At 36.7% G+C, this 17,236-nt stretch overlaps 1 protein-coding gene across 1 annotated transcript; it reads left to right on the plus strand.

Moving 5' to 3' along the window:
• The first annotated feature begins 314 nt into the window (after positions 1 to 314).
• Positions 315 to 2,813, plus strand: LOC140865614 (pectinesterase-like). Its single transcript, XM_073270299.1, has 3 exons — positions 315 to 892; positions 1,283 to 1,729; positions 1,975 to 2,813. The coding sequence occupies exons 1-3, from the start codon at positions 355 to 357 to the stop codon at positions 2,670 to 2,672; spliced, it is 1,683 nt and encodes a 560-aa protein (XP_073126400.1). The 5' UTR covers positions 315 to 354; the 3' UTR covers positions 2,673 to 2,813.
• The last annotated feature ends 14,423 nt before the right edge of the window (positions 2,814 to 17,236 follow it).

Here is a 17,236-nt window from a genome sequence, read left to right on the forward strand (position 1 = left end):
AATAGCCTGAATGCGATTTAGATCAGTCAATCACCAAATAAACATTTTTATTGTTTGACCATTACAACAACAAAATAAAAAAATAAATTGGCCACACATAACCAAACATTCATCTTATTTCTAAAAATTAATTTGAATTATGACAGCATTTGTTTCGCCTATAGTTCCGAATAGCCTTCCCTTTAATGACCTCTAATTTGGGTTGACATGAAACCTACGGCTGATCGATAATGTCTCCCCATCTAATTAAAATGTCCTTATAAATTTTCAGTAAATCATCCATCACTCAGAGTTCAAGGGGAATATTTCTCCATTAATCAGCACTAAGCCCCCCTCCAGAATAAAAGTACAAAAATGGGGTCCGACTCAGGAAACAAGAAGAAGATCGCGGTGGCCGGTGTGGCCTCCATCCTCTTGGTGGCGGCGGTGGTCGCGGTTATCGGCGTCTCAAAGAACCTAGGCGATGGCTCTCATGAGTCGTCAACCACCAATGCGGCCGCCACGATCAGCACCTCCAGCAAGGCGGTGCAGACAATATGCTCCCCAACAGATTACAAAGAAGCCTGCGAAGAATCTCTTGCAGGGGCTAACACCACTGACCCAAAGGAGTTGATAAAGCTGGCATTCGATGCCGCCATTGCAAACATCGGCGATGCCCTCAAAAACTCAACGCTGCTAAAGGATGCAGCTGCCGATGAGAGGACCAAAGGGGCTTTGGAAACCTGCGAGGAGTTGCTCAACACCTCCATTGATGATCTGAAAAGGTCGTTCGACAAGTTCGGCGACTTCGATGTGAGCAATTTGGATGAATTTATGGAGGATGTTAGGACGTGGCTTAGCGGAGCCATTACTTATCAGGAGACTTGCATTGATGCATTTGAGAACACCACAGGTACACACATTAATTATATATATACATCATCACTTGTCTAATTAAATATCATATAAGTAATACAAGTTTATATATTTATAGAAATTAATCTAAAATTAAAAAAAAAAACCATGTAGTTTAATTTACTTAATCTGTCATTATCAAAATTGAGTCGTAACAAATGACTATAATTTTATATATAATAAAATATATTTTTTCTGTAAAATGTTATGGAATAAAATCATAAATAAAAATATATATTCTATATAGAAAAAAATTTACTTAATACGAAGATAATCAATCACCTTGGCTTTGTTAACATGCACACAAAATATAACAAACAAAATTTTTAAGATACTGTATAACAAAAATTTATATTGTGGTGATGGATTTGGTTTGATCCTTGTACAGGTGACACTGGGGAGAAGATGAAGCAGCTGTTAAAAACCGCATCGGAGCTATCAAGCAATGGCCTCGCCATGGTCACTGATTTCACCTCCATTTTGTCTTCCTTGCAGCTAGGAAGCATCGGCAGCAGCCGCCGGCTACTCGAAGCCGACGATCTTTCGTTTGTTGACACCAAGTCACGGAGGCTTTTAGCGGCCACGCCCAACGCTGTGGTGGCAAAAGATGGAAGTGGTCAGTTCAAGACCATCGGTGCCGCCATCTCTTCAGTCCCCAAGAAAAACAATCAAACATTTGTCATACTTGTGAAGGCTGGTTTGTACAAGGAGACTGTTATAATCCCAAAGAAGGTCAACAACATTGTGTTGATCGGAGAAGGGCCGGACAAGACTATAATCACTGGAAACAAGAACTTTGTGGATGGAACTCAGACCTTCCACTCTGCTACCCTTGGTGAGTTAATTTTGTTCTTCTTACCCAAATATATATATATATATATATATATATATATATATATTTAGAGTTTTGATCACATGGAAAACTACCATGGGCAACTACGTGGGCAACAGCTGACATGTCAATCACTCATTGAATGTACAAGGAGGCACGCGAGCCGTTGCTTACGTAGTTGCCCATGGTGGTTGCATTCCAAATACTTATTTCTAACCATGCAAAATGATGCTATATATTAATTACAGCCGTGAACGGAGATGGTTTCATGGCAAAGGACATCGCCATTGAGAACACTGCTGGCGCTGAAAAGCACCAGGCTGTGGCTGTCCGTGTCTCTGGTGACAAATCCATCTTCTACAACGTCCACATGGACGGATTCCAAGACACCCTCTACGTCCACGCCTATCGCCAGTTCTACCGCGACTGCGTCATCTCCGGCACCATCGACTTCGTCTTCGGAGATGCCATGGCCGTCTTCCAGAACACGCGGATGGTGGTTCGAAAGCCGATGGACAATCAAGCTTGCATGGTCACCGCACAGGGTCGCAAAGATCCACGAGGAATCGGCGCCATAGTACTCCAGAACTGCGATATCGTGGCAGAGCCCGCATTCACGGCCACAAAGCCTGCCCTGGAAGCATACCTCGGACGGCCATGGAAGGAGTACTCGAGGACCATCATCATGCAATCCAACATCGAGGGTTTCATTGCACCAGAAGGGTGGTCTCCATGGGCGGGAACCTATGCATTGGATACTCTCTACTATGGGGAGTACCAGAACCGCGGACCGGGATCGAATCAGGCAGGAAGGGTTCACTGGAAGGGCATCAAGAAGATTACACCACAGATTGCTGAAAGCTTCACGGGAGGAAGAATGTATACAGATGATGTCTGGGTGAAGAGCTCGGGAGTGCCATATGTTCCAACCCTCATGAATGTGTAAATGTAGTGCAACTATGTGAGATTTACTTCAATTAGTTTTTTTAAATATTGTATTATATTTTTTTGCATGTAATAATTTCATTAAAAGTTTTGTAATAGTTATGAGGCCAGATAATTTCAATAAATTAACTAGGCTGGTTTTTTTTTTTGTCTATAGTATATCCTCAATTTTCGTTTATTTGTTTTTTTAGTGGGCCAAAATACCGCATATACGGTACCAAAAAAAACCATATATACCGAAAAATTTGATACGGTATGATACCGATACCGAAATTTTCGGTATCGATATCGGTATACATTTCTGAAAAGTTCGGTCGGTATATAACATTCATATTTTTTAAAAAATTAATTGATATACATATAATTAAATATTAAATATTAATTAAGTCTGTATAGACGATATAAATTTATGGTGAAAAACAAGAGTTTTTTTAAATAATATCGGTGAAGACGGTATTATACCGATATCGTACCGAATTTTGGTATACCAAAATTTTTCGGTAAAAACGGTATGGAATTTATGTTATACCGAAATTTTGGTATACCGAAATGTTGGTACGGTATCGGTATCGATTTTTTCAGTACCGAAATTTCGGTAAGGTAGGCAGTATTCTTTGAAAAGGTCGGTATACTGCACCGAACCAACCCTACACATGAGTTAAAAGTAAGCAAAATCATACAAAAAAATAATTAAATACTCTTTTCAGTCATTTGAAAAAACAAAACAAAATCCAGGCATACCAAATTTTTGTGTTTGCACTTCAAAATTCCTCATACAAATCTCTAGAGACTTGTCCATATATAAATCCTGACAACTCCTCAAAACATGATCTTCATAGGCTTTCATCTCTGCGCTTCAAAATTCCTCAAAATGGAACCCGCTCTCCCAATTCACTCCCTTAACATCCAAGCCCTCCTCTCCACTGGAAACCAAAATCAAACCACAAGAATGATCAGTTTAAATGCCCATAAAGTTTCTATATATTTCAACGTTTAAGCATAACACCAAAAAAAAAAAGGTAACAAGAAACAGTTGGATCTGCTTGATATTTCTTGTACCATAACAAGAACCAAAGAAGACAAGAAAGGGATTCCAAGAAAGTGGACAAAATATCAAAGCAGAACAAACCTCAATTAATTAGAGAGTGAAGCACAAATTTTATTAATAACTTTGATAATGAATTAATGGAGCTACAAATCTACGTAGAGAACAAATTTTCACGTACATTTCTTGGAAAACAAGTGCAAGGGATTACATTAGTCTAAAAGGTACGATCACAAACAAGAAAAGATATAGACTTTCACTAAATTTATTCTAATCAACACAAGAACCCAAGAAAAACAATCCGAAATATAGAGTGGATAAAATATTAAAACGGAACTGACCTAACAGAAATGCGCTCTTATGATAGGGATGGGAAGTTTATGGTCGGCAAGGGCTGAGACACGACGGCAAACTCGAAAGAACTGCCCCAACTCACTTTTTCCCATAATTACGTACATGGGCTAGCTCTTTCATTTTTTTAATTGGGTGACCGGGCTACTTAAAATAAACTTGTGCCAAAGATAATACATAAAAAATTTGGATCACAGCCCGGGTGGCCCAATACTCGCCTCCGCTCTTGAGTCATGGCACTGCAATGATGGCACAAACCACAAAAAATATGGATCTTTACATTTTTCACTTTATATGGCCTCACCAAAATAAAAAAATATATATATTAATTTGAATAGTTTTCTAATAAGCCAATCTAATAGTAGAGGTATTTACAAAAGATTATGTTATGAAGAAGTGCTTAAATTTATAGATAATTATGCTGAAATGAGAAGAAAGCATAAGTAAGTAGTATGTAACAAAAATTTTACCTCAGGTTCGGTTCGTGAACGGGTCTTCAAAATCTTCAAATCATCAAGTCTGGTCGGAAAAATGGATTTGCATAGAAGAAAATAGGGTTAGGGGAGGTGTGTTGAGAAATCAATTTTCAAGTTTGGTGTGATTCAAAATTTTTCTAAGGCAAAAATAAAAGAATACATCAAGTAACTCAACTGGACGATGTTAGTCGGCTGAATCGAGTTAACCAAATTGTACAAGAAAACCAAAGTAAGTGAACTAATCCAAAAGCTAAACTAAAATATTACTCGATTGGACTAGATGAATAAAATGCTCAAAGAGAACCTAACTGGATACAATCGAGTATTTGACGACTAATTAAAGTCTACGACTGACCAGGCACCTTGACTGAACCTTAACCGGAAGTTATTCTCGACTAGTCAAAGTTTTTCGACTGGTCTGACCACAACTTAAGTTAAGGACGACTGAAATAATTCAGGGATATTCAATAACGTCGGTGATAGGATCGGGTGAAGGGGTGCGATCTTCCTAAATTAAAGTACTGTAGCACTCGACCACCAAAGATACCAAACTAAGTTCAGTTGAGGTTGGTCAACTAAATTGCTTCTCTTCTCGTATGTCGATATTAATTGGCAAAAAATATTATTTGCGAAAAGATGTCAACTAACATATTAAAACTTATATCAAATGACTGGGCTGAAATGTAAAGAACACAAGAAATTTGTTTTTGGATGTTCGGAGATAAAACTCCTACGTCACCCCTTCTTCCACTTCGAAAGGATTCACTAGAATACTATGAATATTACGATACTTTTGCAATAATCCGATCCAAGACTAGGACTTACACTCAACTTCCTATCTCAGAACTTCTTGATTCAAATCAAGAACTCAGCCCTCGACTGATTCTCGTTACAACAGTAGCGTTTGACAGTTCAATAAACTATTGTATTAGAGAGTTTACAACTCGATAAGCTTTGCACAAAAATGATCCTACACTTGATCAAATATATCTTTACGTGTGTGCTTGATCAATTTACTTCAATCACTCTTGAGGCACTTTTCTCGACAAAATATGTATATACTGTAGCGATTTGAGAGTGTTGGTTGTTAGGAGAGTGACAAATGCTATGTTCCAGCCGATGTTGAAGTTGAATTTATAAGCGTGGATTGTAATGGATCTTTCCATTCAAATTATGAAGTTCTTCAACATTGTACTCTTCTGACACAAAGGGGCACTGTGGCTCTGTAGCTTTTTGGTGTCAGCTATGTACGAAAAACTCTATCCGCAAGGGTAGACTGATATCGTATGTTTAGTCTTGGTTATGGTAGATTGATTCAGTTTAGCTCCCTAAACTGAATGTATTTTAGCAAGACAACTCAGTCTGGTTGACTCGTCTTGTCAATGACTTCATTTTGGCTCTGGTCAAAGTCAACTCAGTTTAGGTAACACTTCAGCCTGTGTGTGAACTTGTCCACTTTTCATCTTCAGTTTAGCTCGTGGACAAAAGCAGTTTACTTCGATATTTTGCCTATAGTTTTTGTCAACAATGAAGCCTTGAAATTCTTCCAATAGTTAGTCTAAGTCCTTAAACATTTCTAACACACTCAGAAGACTTCATATTTTATTGCTAGATATTTTGGGATACAAAACATCGGTACACTGTAGATGTTGTAATAGTAGAAGTTCGCAGAGTTGTACTCTTGATTAGAAATTGTCTACAAGAGCTACAGGACAAGGAAATAGATATTTATGAGAGAAACAGATATATTTTGAAATCATTCATGACCATTGAAATCGATGGCTATAAATAAGCTTGAAGATCAAATTCTTACGATGTCACAATTTTTGAACACAAGCAATCAGTCGCTCTTTTAAGTTCACAAGTTTTCATACAAGCAACTAATATATCCAAGAAGCACACTCTCAAGTTATCTATCTCATCAAGTTAGGATCAATTTGTGCTAAGTCCTCAAAGTGTTATCTTTGTACTTAGTCATTCAGTCGAGTACTGATTTTTTATTTATCTGAGTACTAGGAGTTCTAGTCGAGGCAGTGTTTAAGTCCTTAACTGAATCGGGATTTTACAAGGTGTTGTAATTCTCAAATATTCTAGTTTATACCTTCCCAGAAGGAAGATGAAGTGACATAGGATTTGATCAAATCAACGAACATCCAAAAACATCACTTGTGTCATTTACTTTCAATCAAATTGTATCGATGAAGAAGCAAAGAAGATACAATATTAAAAGGGTGCACATGTTTGAACTACAAAAATTTTAACACACACAAGGTGAGGTTGAAGAATTGAAAGTAAATCTCTTAGGGAGGTATGATTTAGCTTCAAATTTCAATTACAAATCCAATGCCAACTTGCAAAGGTATAATCATCCTTCTAAATTGTATCGATTTATTTAATTACTTTGTTGAAAGGTTTGGAATGTGCTACATATGAAATATGCTTTGATTTCAAATCTTGATCTCAATTTTCTTGAATTTGATTATGTTAAGAAGTTGAGTGACTTGAGTTATTTTGATGTGTGTGAATGGTGCATGAGTTGTATAGGTGGAAAGTTATTTTTCTAGAATGGTTATTTATGTCCTTTGGACTAACTAGTGTACTTGACACTTTCATGAGATTGATAAGTCATGTTTTGCATTCACATATTGGTAAATTTGTTGTAGTATACATTGATGATATCTTAGTATATAGAAAAAATTTTGGATGGGCATATTGAACATTTGATAATTGTGTTAATCATACATAGAGATAAAAATTTGTATGCTAATTTAAAGAAGTGTGTATTTTGCATAAGAGAACTGTCTTTACTTATTATTAATAATTTTGAGTTCTCAAAGAGTGCGAGTTGATGATTAAAAGGTGAGTGCTCTTAGAGATTGGCCAGCGCCTGCTACCATTGGCCATGTTAGAAGTTTCCATGGGCTTGCACGCTTCTATATGGAGTTTGTAAAGGATTTCTGTACTTTTGCGGCACCGATGACTGTGTTGATAAGAAATTGTCTACAAGAGCTACATGACAAGGAAACGGATATTTATGAGAGAAACAAATATATTTTGAAAGCATTCATGACCGTTGAAATTGATTCCTATAAATAAACTTGAAGATCAATTGAAGAAACTCTCCAATTCTTACGATGTCACAATTTTTTAACACAATCAATCAGTCACTCTTTTAAGTTCACAAGTTTTCATACAAGCAACTAATATACCCAAGAAGCACACTCTCAAGTTATCTATCTCATCAAGTTAGGATCAATTTGTGCTAAGTTTTCAAAGTGTTATCTTTGTACTTATTCATTTAGTCGAGTAATGATTTTGTATTTAGCTGAGTACCAGGAGTTTCAGTCCTTAACTGAATCAGAATTTTACAACTTCATGTAATTATCAAATCCTCTAGTGTATACCTTTCCAGAAGAAAGACGGAGTGATATAGGAGTTGTTCAAATCTCCGAAAATCCAAAAACATCTATAGTGTCATTTAATTTCAGTCGAGCCATCTTTACAAGTGTTATATCTATAGTGACGCATCCCGAAATCACTAACACTTAAGATGCAAAATAACTTAAAATACAAAAATCAATTAAACCAGTTGAAACTTAAATAACCAAAATCGAGGACGTTAGTTAACAATGTACAGTATGAAAGTATGAGTATACACATGCTGTTAATGCTAAATGTAAATAAATGGGTACCGAAAACCTATCATGGTAGAAACTATTGCTCAACAAATGACGTCATGATATGTAGCACACTGGGCCATCACATTAGGAGGTACTCCCATATCATAAAAAAAAAGTGGAATATCCGGACCCAAATCCATGGAATCCATCCACAAAATCTCGAGGCTCAGAAACCCTTCTACTGGTAATATCAAGATTTAGACTCAACGTGATAATTCATGCAGCATAGTAGTCGTGACATAATAAATGCACATAAGTCATGTCATATAAATCATGCAAATATTGAACATGCATACTCAACCGGGTATCTCGGATAGTACGTCCGTAACTCAAGCGCGAAGCAATCGAGCTGCTTTGTTAGATACAATACAAAAGGATGTCAAGAACTCTACCCTTGCACGCTTCATTTTCATAAAATGCTATCAACTATATAATTAATGGACCATTTTTTGAAGAACTCTTGGATCTGCTGTAAGATGACAGAGTATATATAAACAAATGAATCACATAACTATAAAAATGGAAGAAATTTGAACAAATATTAGAGGCCGTATATCGTGGGTGGACCTGAATTTATGGAAATAATATAGTACAGGATTCTATACTGTATAAGAGCACAACAATTTTCTTGAGTGAAATGGTAGTAATTAAAGTCAAACATCATAGGGTAAAGAATAGTTCATCAGATTAAATTGATAATAACCATACTGAAAGTGATCAAGTTAACACAATAAATGATCACGTAAACACAATAAATTCCCTATAACCGAAATTATACCTTGAACTCCTCCATAATTCGATCCTATAAAAAATAACCCAAATAATAATCAATATAGTGCAATAATTGAGACAAAAACGATTTGAAATTGATACAATAAAATCTCATCTCACTTTCGAAAAGTCTTTGAAATTCGAATTAAAATCTGACTTCCGAACAGCCTTTGAAATCCCATTTAAGGGCTGGAAACGAGCTTAAACCATTCATAATCGAAGAAATTTGAGCTGGGACAGAAATTAAGCGGGCCAACGGCGGCCGCATGGTGGTTCGAGTAGAACACTCGTCGAAGAAGGCCGGTCATGAATGGAAATGGCTTGAAGAGAGTTAGGCTACCTCAAATTCCCTCCTAAGCTTGAAATGAAGCAACTCAACCTGAAATCCAAGAAGAAACGATCGGAAATCGCAAATCGAATAGCACATTTTTTGTTTGCAACAAGGCTTCGATCATGCTGTTCTTGACCTCTTAAGCTTGATTCAAGCCATGGTTTTGCATACATTGTACTACAAATAGAAAACATTCACCTCTGACAAAAAATCACAGACACATAAGATAAAAAAGTTGTACAAAAAAAACATAACAATATCTCTTTGCTCCGAAAACCCAAATCTTGAACACAATTATACCGAATGCCTTACATTTGCTTACATATATGCTTTAAACCCTGTGATAGAGCTAAAACATTGCATGCAATGTTCAACTGGATTTTAGGCAAAAGATCCAAAAGCAATACCATACATTTTCTTACATATATGCTTTAAACCCTGAGAATGAATTTAAAAGCTGACATGTGTTTGAACTTGAGACCTGTATCACATATGAGAGTAAAACTTCACAACTCATAATATAGAAAGAGACCATCCATCTGCAACTAACCTCAACTATAGTAGGTACAGAGGCCATCATTCATAAGTACGGGTTGAAGAGCAAGTAATGTTAGAAATGCATCCGTGTCAACTTCATATCTAACAAAGTAAAATTTATATTTAGGTTTCGGATTTTACAAAATCAAATGAATCAAAGATAATAGCTCGATAAAAGGCAAAAGGGCAATAAAATACAAGCCTTTTTACAAGTCATATATGAAGAAAAGAGTTTGCAAAAAATCAGCTCTGTTGAAATATTGTAGGCGAAATGGGCATTCCTCAAAGTCACTAGTCACTACTACAATTTTAGGAAGTTCGGAAACCAAGTTTTTTTGTCAATTACTTCTTAATTCATAATCAAATTCAGTGGAAATAATAAAAATACTAAATAACACGTCCATTAAATTAAACAAGTTATCCAAGTGCAATCAAGTTCTTATCGATTTCCCTTTGTTGGTAATATGATAATGGCTTAGTAAAGCTTTGACTATAACTGCAACAGTAGATGATAAGTCAGGCGTAAAGACAACAATTGCAAAAGACTTCTTAAAATTCAAGATTTTTGATAATTAAAAGAATGCTGGCACTAGTAGAAAATGGGCCTTTCACTTCGTCAGTTTTTACTTCGCCAATTAGGAAATACGAAGTAAAAGGTAACAATATACTTCGGTAATAACACGGATGAAGTAAAAACGCACCTTTTACTTCGGTACTTGAAAAACGCGGGCTTCACTAATTATTTTGGACAGTGTTTTACTTCGGCACACTATTATTGCTGAAGTAAAAAGTAAATAAATTAATATTTTTTATTATAATTGATGAAGTAAAAATTAACCGGATATTTTGACCTCAACACTTGTGAAAAAAAGAAAACACGATCCGATCCCCTTTCTTCTTCGTCGTGGGGAAGAAAACCTAGCTGCTCGATCCCTTTCTTCTTCAGCAGCCCACCATCAACCACCGCGGGGAACCGACGCCAACACCCTATTTCGAAAGCAAAACCTAGTGGCTCATGGGTCATTCATTACAGTGATAAAGGGGGGATTCTTAGAGAACTCTCTCAGATTTCTCTGTTTCTTGGTGAGTTTTACTTTAGTTCTGGAGTTCGAAGAAATTTCTGGAAAATTGGTGTTTAAAGTTTCAATCTTTGCGCTTCTTTTGTGATCTCTTGGATTTTTTTTATTTACTGTGACGCCCTCATTTTAAGTTTGGTATTTCTAAAACTAGAACTTGTAAATTGGTGTTTAAAGTTTAAGTTAGGTCCTGGTCATTAGTTTGCAGCTTCCCCCTTGTAGAAATTGTGTTTTAGCCCAAGTTGATGTAAAGCTGCTGCATTCTCGAATTTCAGAGGTTGAATCTTTAGTGAAATTGTAGAGAGCAAATGCTTTTTAATTTTTTGAGCTCTTGCTTCTTGTGAAGAAGAAAAAAATATCATGCTGTGGTTTAGATTTTCTTGATTGATCTTTCTTGCGAATGAAGAGTGAGACATTTCGATGTTCCGATTTGGACCCTCTTGTTCTTCTTCTTTACTGATGCCAAATAAAAGAAGACAAAACTAGTTCGAGTTATTAGCAGATTTTTTGGGGGGGTTTCATGTGTTGTTTTCCTCATAAAAGATCCGTTGACTTAATTGGGGATTTGAAGTGTTTTTGAATATGTCTGAATATTGTGTTGGTTTATAATCTATACACCACTAGGGCAATGATACTGCATTTGGTAGCTTTCTTTCACTCACAGTGAGCTAAAAACTATAGCATGTGTTACTGATTTTGCTGCAGCTACTTTTCTGACACAAGCTGAACTTGAAAGTAGCATCCTAGCTCTAGTCGCTCGCACCTCAATCTAACAAATCTAAACATGGATTCTTGCACTACACATTGGACAAGTTTTTTATGGAATCTGATTTTAACTTTCTGGATGTTTCTGTAGTGGAGCATTAAGTGCTCAAGAGAGAGGTTAAAAGACTACGAAACTTGTATAAGCAGCAAACTTCATTGTCGCAACAAAAGAAGGTATTTTTAGAACTTGTTCTGCTTCGGTGGACTTTTAATGTGCTTTGAAATTAAACCTGGTCGCATATTTTCTCCCTGTGCTTACAATATTTGTCATAGTGGTTATAAGTTTTGTTGTGGTGAATATCTTCTTGTAGCAATCATGTTTCAGTGGTCCTTCCCTGTTAATCTTAGCTTAGTGGCAGCGCATTTTCTGAATATTTTCTCCCTGTGCTTAAAATATTTGTCATAGTGCATTTTTTATTTATGTTCACTAGTAAAATTAATTTCCAGTTTTTTCTTTGAAACCAAAAGTATTCATTCTTGATTTTGAAATCAGTTTCCTGTATTTGAGCTTGGCTCGGTCAGATTTGAATTTAAAATTGTTTTTTGGAACTATTCCTAAAATTAGCATTGATTTTTGGAGTCACATTGATGTTTTGCGTTATAGAGGTGGTTGTAAGCCATCCATTTTTTAAAAAATCCCTTTGGTTTTCAAAAACCAAGTAACTAGTGCTTGAAGTGGAAATCATTCATGATTCTTGTATATTAATATTTTAGTATTTGTTATTATATATAAATTTCATACATTTAATTGTTTGTTGAAGATAAGTTGTGAATTATGGATAAATCTTGGATTCGGTCGGATAAAAGATCTAAACAGTATGAGGAGGGTGTTGAACAGTTCATCAGCAGTTGTTTGCAAAATCTCCACGTTGACCCCAATTTAATTCATTGTCCTTGTTGCAAATGTATAAATCTGAAAAAAGGACCGGTTACGTCGATTCGAGAGCATCTTTTTTTTTCATGGTTTTAGTCAAAATTATGTCAATTGGATTTGGCATGGCGAGTCTGTCGAAAATGATAGAGTAAATTGGAGTACCAACCAGGATCCAACTGATGATTATCACAAAGACTTTGAAACAACTAATATGTGTGAGGCAGCATACGAGAACTACACAGAAAATCCAGAAGAATTTGTGAAGTTTTTGGAGGACGCAGAGAAACCATTGTACAATGGATGTAAGCGTTAAACAAAATTGAGTGCACTAGTGAAATTGTACAATACCAAAGCAAGGAATGAGATGAGTGATGCTCTATTTTCAGATCTATTAACAGATTTTGGGGATATGCTACCATATAATCACAATTTGCCATCCTCAACGTATGATGCAAAAAAGAAATTGAGTTGTTTGTCGTTGAGTCATGAAAAGATCCATGCTTGTTCCAATGATTGCATCCTTTATAGAAAACAATATAAAGACTGTGTAAGCTGCCCTAAATGTGGTTTGTCGCATTGGAAGCTAACCAAGAAGAACATTGAGAAGAAAGCTGTTCCTGCCAAGGTGATGTGGTATTTTTCCCCCATACCAAGATTCAAACTTATGTATAAATCTTTAGAGACCTCAAAAAATTTAAATTGGCATAAAGAAACCACAAGAGTTGCTGGTCAGTTACGTCATCCATCTGATTCACCATCTTGGAGGTTGGTTGATCATATGTGGACCGACTTTGAAAGTGAGCCAATAAATCTTCGCTTAGCACTTGCAGATGATGGCATTAATCCTCATAGCAACCTTAGTAGTCGGTACAGCTGCTGGCCAGTCATGTTGGCCACATATAATCTGCCTCCAAACATGTGCATGAAGAGGAAATTCATCATGTTAACTATGCTCATTTCTGGACCTAAACAGCCAGGTAACGATATAGATGTCTACCTTGATGTGCTAGTTGAAGATTTGCAACGATTGTGGGAAGGAGTTGATGGTGTCTATGATGCTTATCGAAAACAGTTTTTCACTCTTAAAGCAGTTTTATTACGGACCATCAATGACTTTTCTGCCTATGGTAACCTTAGTGGATGTACTACACATGGTTATTTTGCATGTCCAGTATGCGGAGAAAATACTTATGCAAAGCATTTGGAAAATGGGAGGAAATGTCATTTTTTGGTCATAGACGATTCTTACCACGGTTTCATCCCTATCAGAGGCAAACTAAGGAGTTCAATGGCGTAGAAGAACATGGAGAAACACCTACACCATTATCTGGGGTTACCTTATATGACAAGCTTTCAAACATAAAGTGTGAGTTTGGAAAGAAGATCAGTGTGAAAGGTAAAAAGAGAAAGAAGGAGAAGGAGAATAATGTGGAAGGCAGTACAGAGGAAAAGGATTTAGGAGCAACATATTTCAGAAAATGTTGGAAGAAGAAGTCAATTTTTTTCAATATTCCTTATTGGAAACACCTGCATGTTAGACATTGTCTCGATGTGATGCACATCGAGAAGAATATTTTTGAATCCCTCATTAATACTTTGATGAATGTTAAAGGAAAAACTAAGAACAATGTGGCAGCTAGGTTGGACATGCTTCAAATGGGAGTTAGGCCTGAATTGAGACCTAAATTTGGTGAGAAAAAAACATATCTTCCTCCTAGTGCATGCTCATTCACAAAAAAAGAGAAGTTACAAGTGTGCCAGTCGTTAATGAATATAAAAGTTCCAGAAGGTTACTCATCGAACATGAAGAATCTTGTGTTCATATCTGAGCTAAAGTTGTCTGGCTTGAAATCTCATGATTGTCATGTTCTAATGCAGCATTTCCTGCCAATACTCATACGTGATGCGCTGACAAAACATGTTAAATACACCATCATAAGATTATGCTTCTTCTTCAAAGATATTTGTAGTAAGGTTATAGATGTATCCAAGTTAGATAAGCTGCAATCTGACTTGGTTGTTACGCTCTGCTTATTGGAGCAGTATTTTCCCCCTTCTTTCTTGTTGGAAAACCGTGTTCAGATCAATTGAATCGATACCCGGTGCAGCGAAAGTTTAAAAATTTTATTTTTCTTTGATATGAAACAATTTCATATCATGGGTATCAAAACGTTTAACGATTAAATCACACAAGTAAAATAAATAATAATTAATTAAATATTTTACCTCCAATCTCGAAGCGAGATTATGGACACCAACAGAATTTAATCTGCTCTTCTTGTATATCCCGGGAACCGATGGCGTCACGATCAATCACCAGAATAAGGTCCACGAACAGAAAACAGAAACCCTCTGATTGACTGCACTAGAAATCAATCAGAAGTTTTGCGTAGAGAATAAACAGATATGATCTGTTAATTCAGAATTGTAATTTTTCACAAAAATCACAAGTCTGAATTTTCTCCGGGAGGGACAAGGATTTCGAAAAACCCTTAGAATATTTAGAGTGTAATTTCGAAAATTATAAGACACAAAGTGTTTGATTTTCGAACCCAACACCTCTATTTATAGATAATTTCTAGTTATAATTGTATCAGAACTATAACTCCTTAAAGCCCACAATCCATAACTTAAGCCCAACAAGCCAAGACCGTTGTTATAGAAATTAATATAAAATTCATCGTGACTCCGATTGATAAACTGATTTCACCAATGTGCACAGAAACCATTTCTGCATCTTTTAGAGTCAAGATAATTTTTCTGAATCCGAATTCAGTGATTTCCAAAAATGCCCATCACTATGTCATTTTAGGAAATTCCACTCCCTTTAGTTGAGAAATCCAATTTCTCTTTCATTAAATTTAACTCTTTAAATTTAACTATCTCTACGGGATTTTAGTAATCCATTACTTGTGTAACCCTCAATGGTTCAGGAATACAGCTAGCCGTGGGCTCACAACTCCTTGTGACTCGGAACAACAATTTTCGACTTACCCAATGAATCATGGTAAGAGCGTCTAGCAACATCGCCCCATGATTCCCTAGGTATTACTGATAGTGCCTGCAAGAACCAGTAGATTTTGGTTAGCGTACAGTACGGTCCCTTCAACCAAATATCCCGATCGAATCAACAACCATTGGTGCATCGAGAGTCGTTCGAGATTCGATAACTATGCACAACATCTTGGAGATCTATTAGTGACATCGCATGTGTTACTAGGATAACCATTAACCTAAAACACATCATGTATTCTGGCCAGAGATTCGTCACACTAATATCTCCTCAGATCGCATAGGATATCCACACTCGCAAGTATGTGGTGAATCCTTGACAACAAAGCATTGACTCCTATATGCGTCGTAACTGTACCCAATCCCGACACCTGATGACCCCCATAGAGTCGGTAAACGAGTCAAAGCACAGTACTAGCATATAGATTCTCAATGATATTTCAAGTAATAAGGACTAATGGTGTACAACCAAAACCGCGGACTTTATCCACTCGATAAGTGATAACCACTTGGAAAGTCCGAATAGGGTAGTTCGATCATTCATCATATGAATATCCATTTGCATGCTTCGAACATCTCTATGTTCCCTACCAATAAAACGTGGTACTCTGCATCGCAAATGCTAGTCTCAAACTCGAGCGATCCTTATCCTTATTTTCGGACGGCTAAATCGACTAGGAACTGTTTAGAATATACAGTGACTATAAGATGTGTTTCATGATAGTCATCCCCATGTACTACCACATCTTACATACACTATAGTATATTCAAGGTCTTTATCAAAACAACAATAGTATATCACAATATAACAATATGAAGAAAGATAAAGTCATTGCCATTAATAAAATGTAAATTATATTAAATAAAGATTGTTTACACAAAGAGTCATAAAAGCCCTTAGCCACAAGTTGGCTATCCGGGCACCCACTCTTTCAATCTCCCACTTGCCCTAAAGCCAACTAGTCATACTACGTAATCCCATTGCTTCGCGATGTTTGTCAAAGAATGGTCCTGGCAAGGGCTTAGTAAGCGGATCAGCGATATTGTCTGTAGAGGCCACTATCTCGACATTGATGTCTCCTCTTTCCACAATCTCCCGGATGATGTGGTATTTCCTCAGTACATGTTTGGACTTCTGATGAGACCTTGTCTCCTTTGCCTGAGCAACGGCACCCGTGTTGTCACAGTACACCGGGACTGGACCAACAGCTTCAGGAATTACACCCAACTCTTGGATGAATTTCCTTATCCAAACCGCCTCTTTAGCAGCAGCTGATGCTGCAATGTATTCTGCCTCAGTGGTGGAATCCGTTGTGGTGTCTTGCTTGGAACTCTTCCAAGAGACAGCACCGCCATTGAGCACGAATACAAATCCAGAGGTTGATTTCGAGTCATCCACGTCACATTGGAAGCTAGAGTTGGTGTAGCCTTCCAACTTCAATTCTCTTCCTCCATAAACCATGAACACATTCTTAGTCCTTCGCAAGTACTTAAGAATATCCTTCACGGCTTTCCAATGCATTTGACCGGGATTGGCTTGATATCTGCTCATGACTCTCAGAGCATAGGCCACATCCGGTCTGGTAGATATCATCCCATACATGATACTACCAATGGCTGACGCATATGGTATGTGTGTCATCTTCT

Source organism: Henckelia pumila, chromosome 4, assembly GCF_033568475.1.
Source record: "Henckelia pumila isolate YLH828 chromosome 4, ASM3356847v2, whole genome shotgun sequence".
Classification (NCBI taxonomy): domain Eukaryota; kingdom Viridiplantae; phylum Streptophyta; class Magnoliopsida; order Lamiales; family Gesneriaceae; genus Henckelia; species Henckelia pumila.

What these genes read in the sequence shown, in the direction of transcription:
- LOC140865614 (XM_073270299.1), top strand. Translation starts at nt 355, where the DNA reads ATGGGGTCCGACTCAGGAAACAAGAAGAAGATCGCGGTGGCCGGTGTG. An exon ending in TGCATTTGAGAACACCACAG is followed by an intron (nt 893 to 1,282) that starts GTACACACATTA and finishes ATCCTTGTACAG; the next exon opens with GTGACACTGGGGAGAAGATG. An exon ending in CTTCCACTCTGCTACCCTTG is followed by an intron (nt 1,730 to 1,974) that starts GTGAGTTAATTT and finishes TATTAATTACAG; the next exon opens with CCGTGAACGGAGATGGTTTC.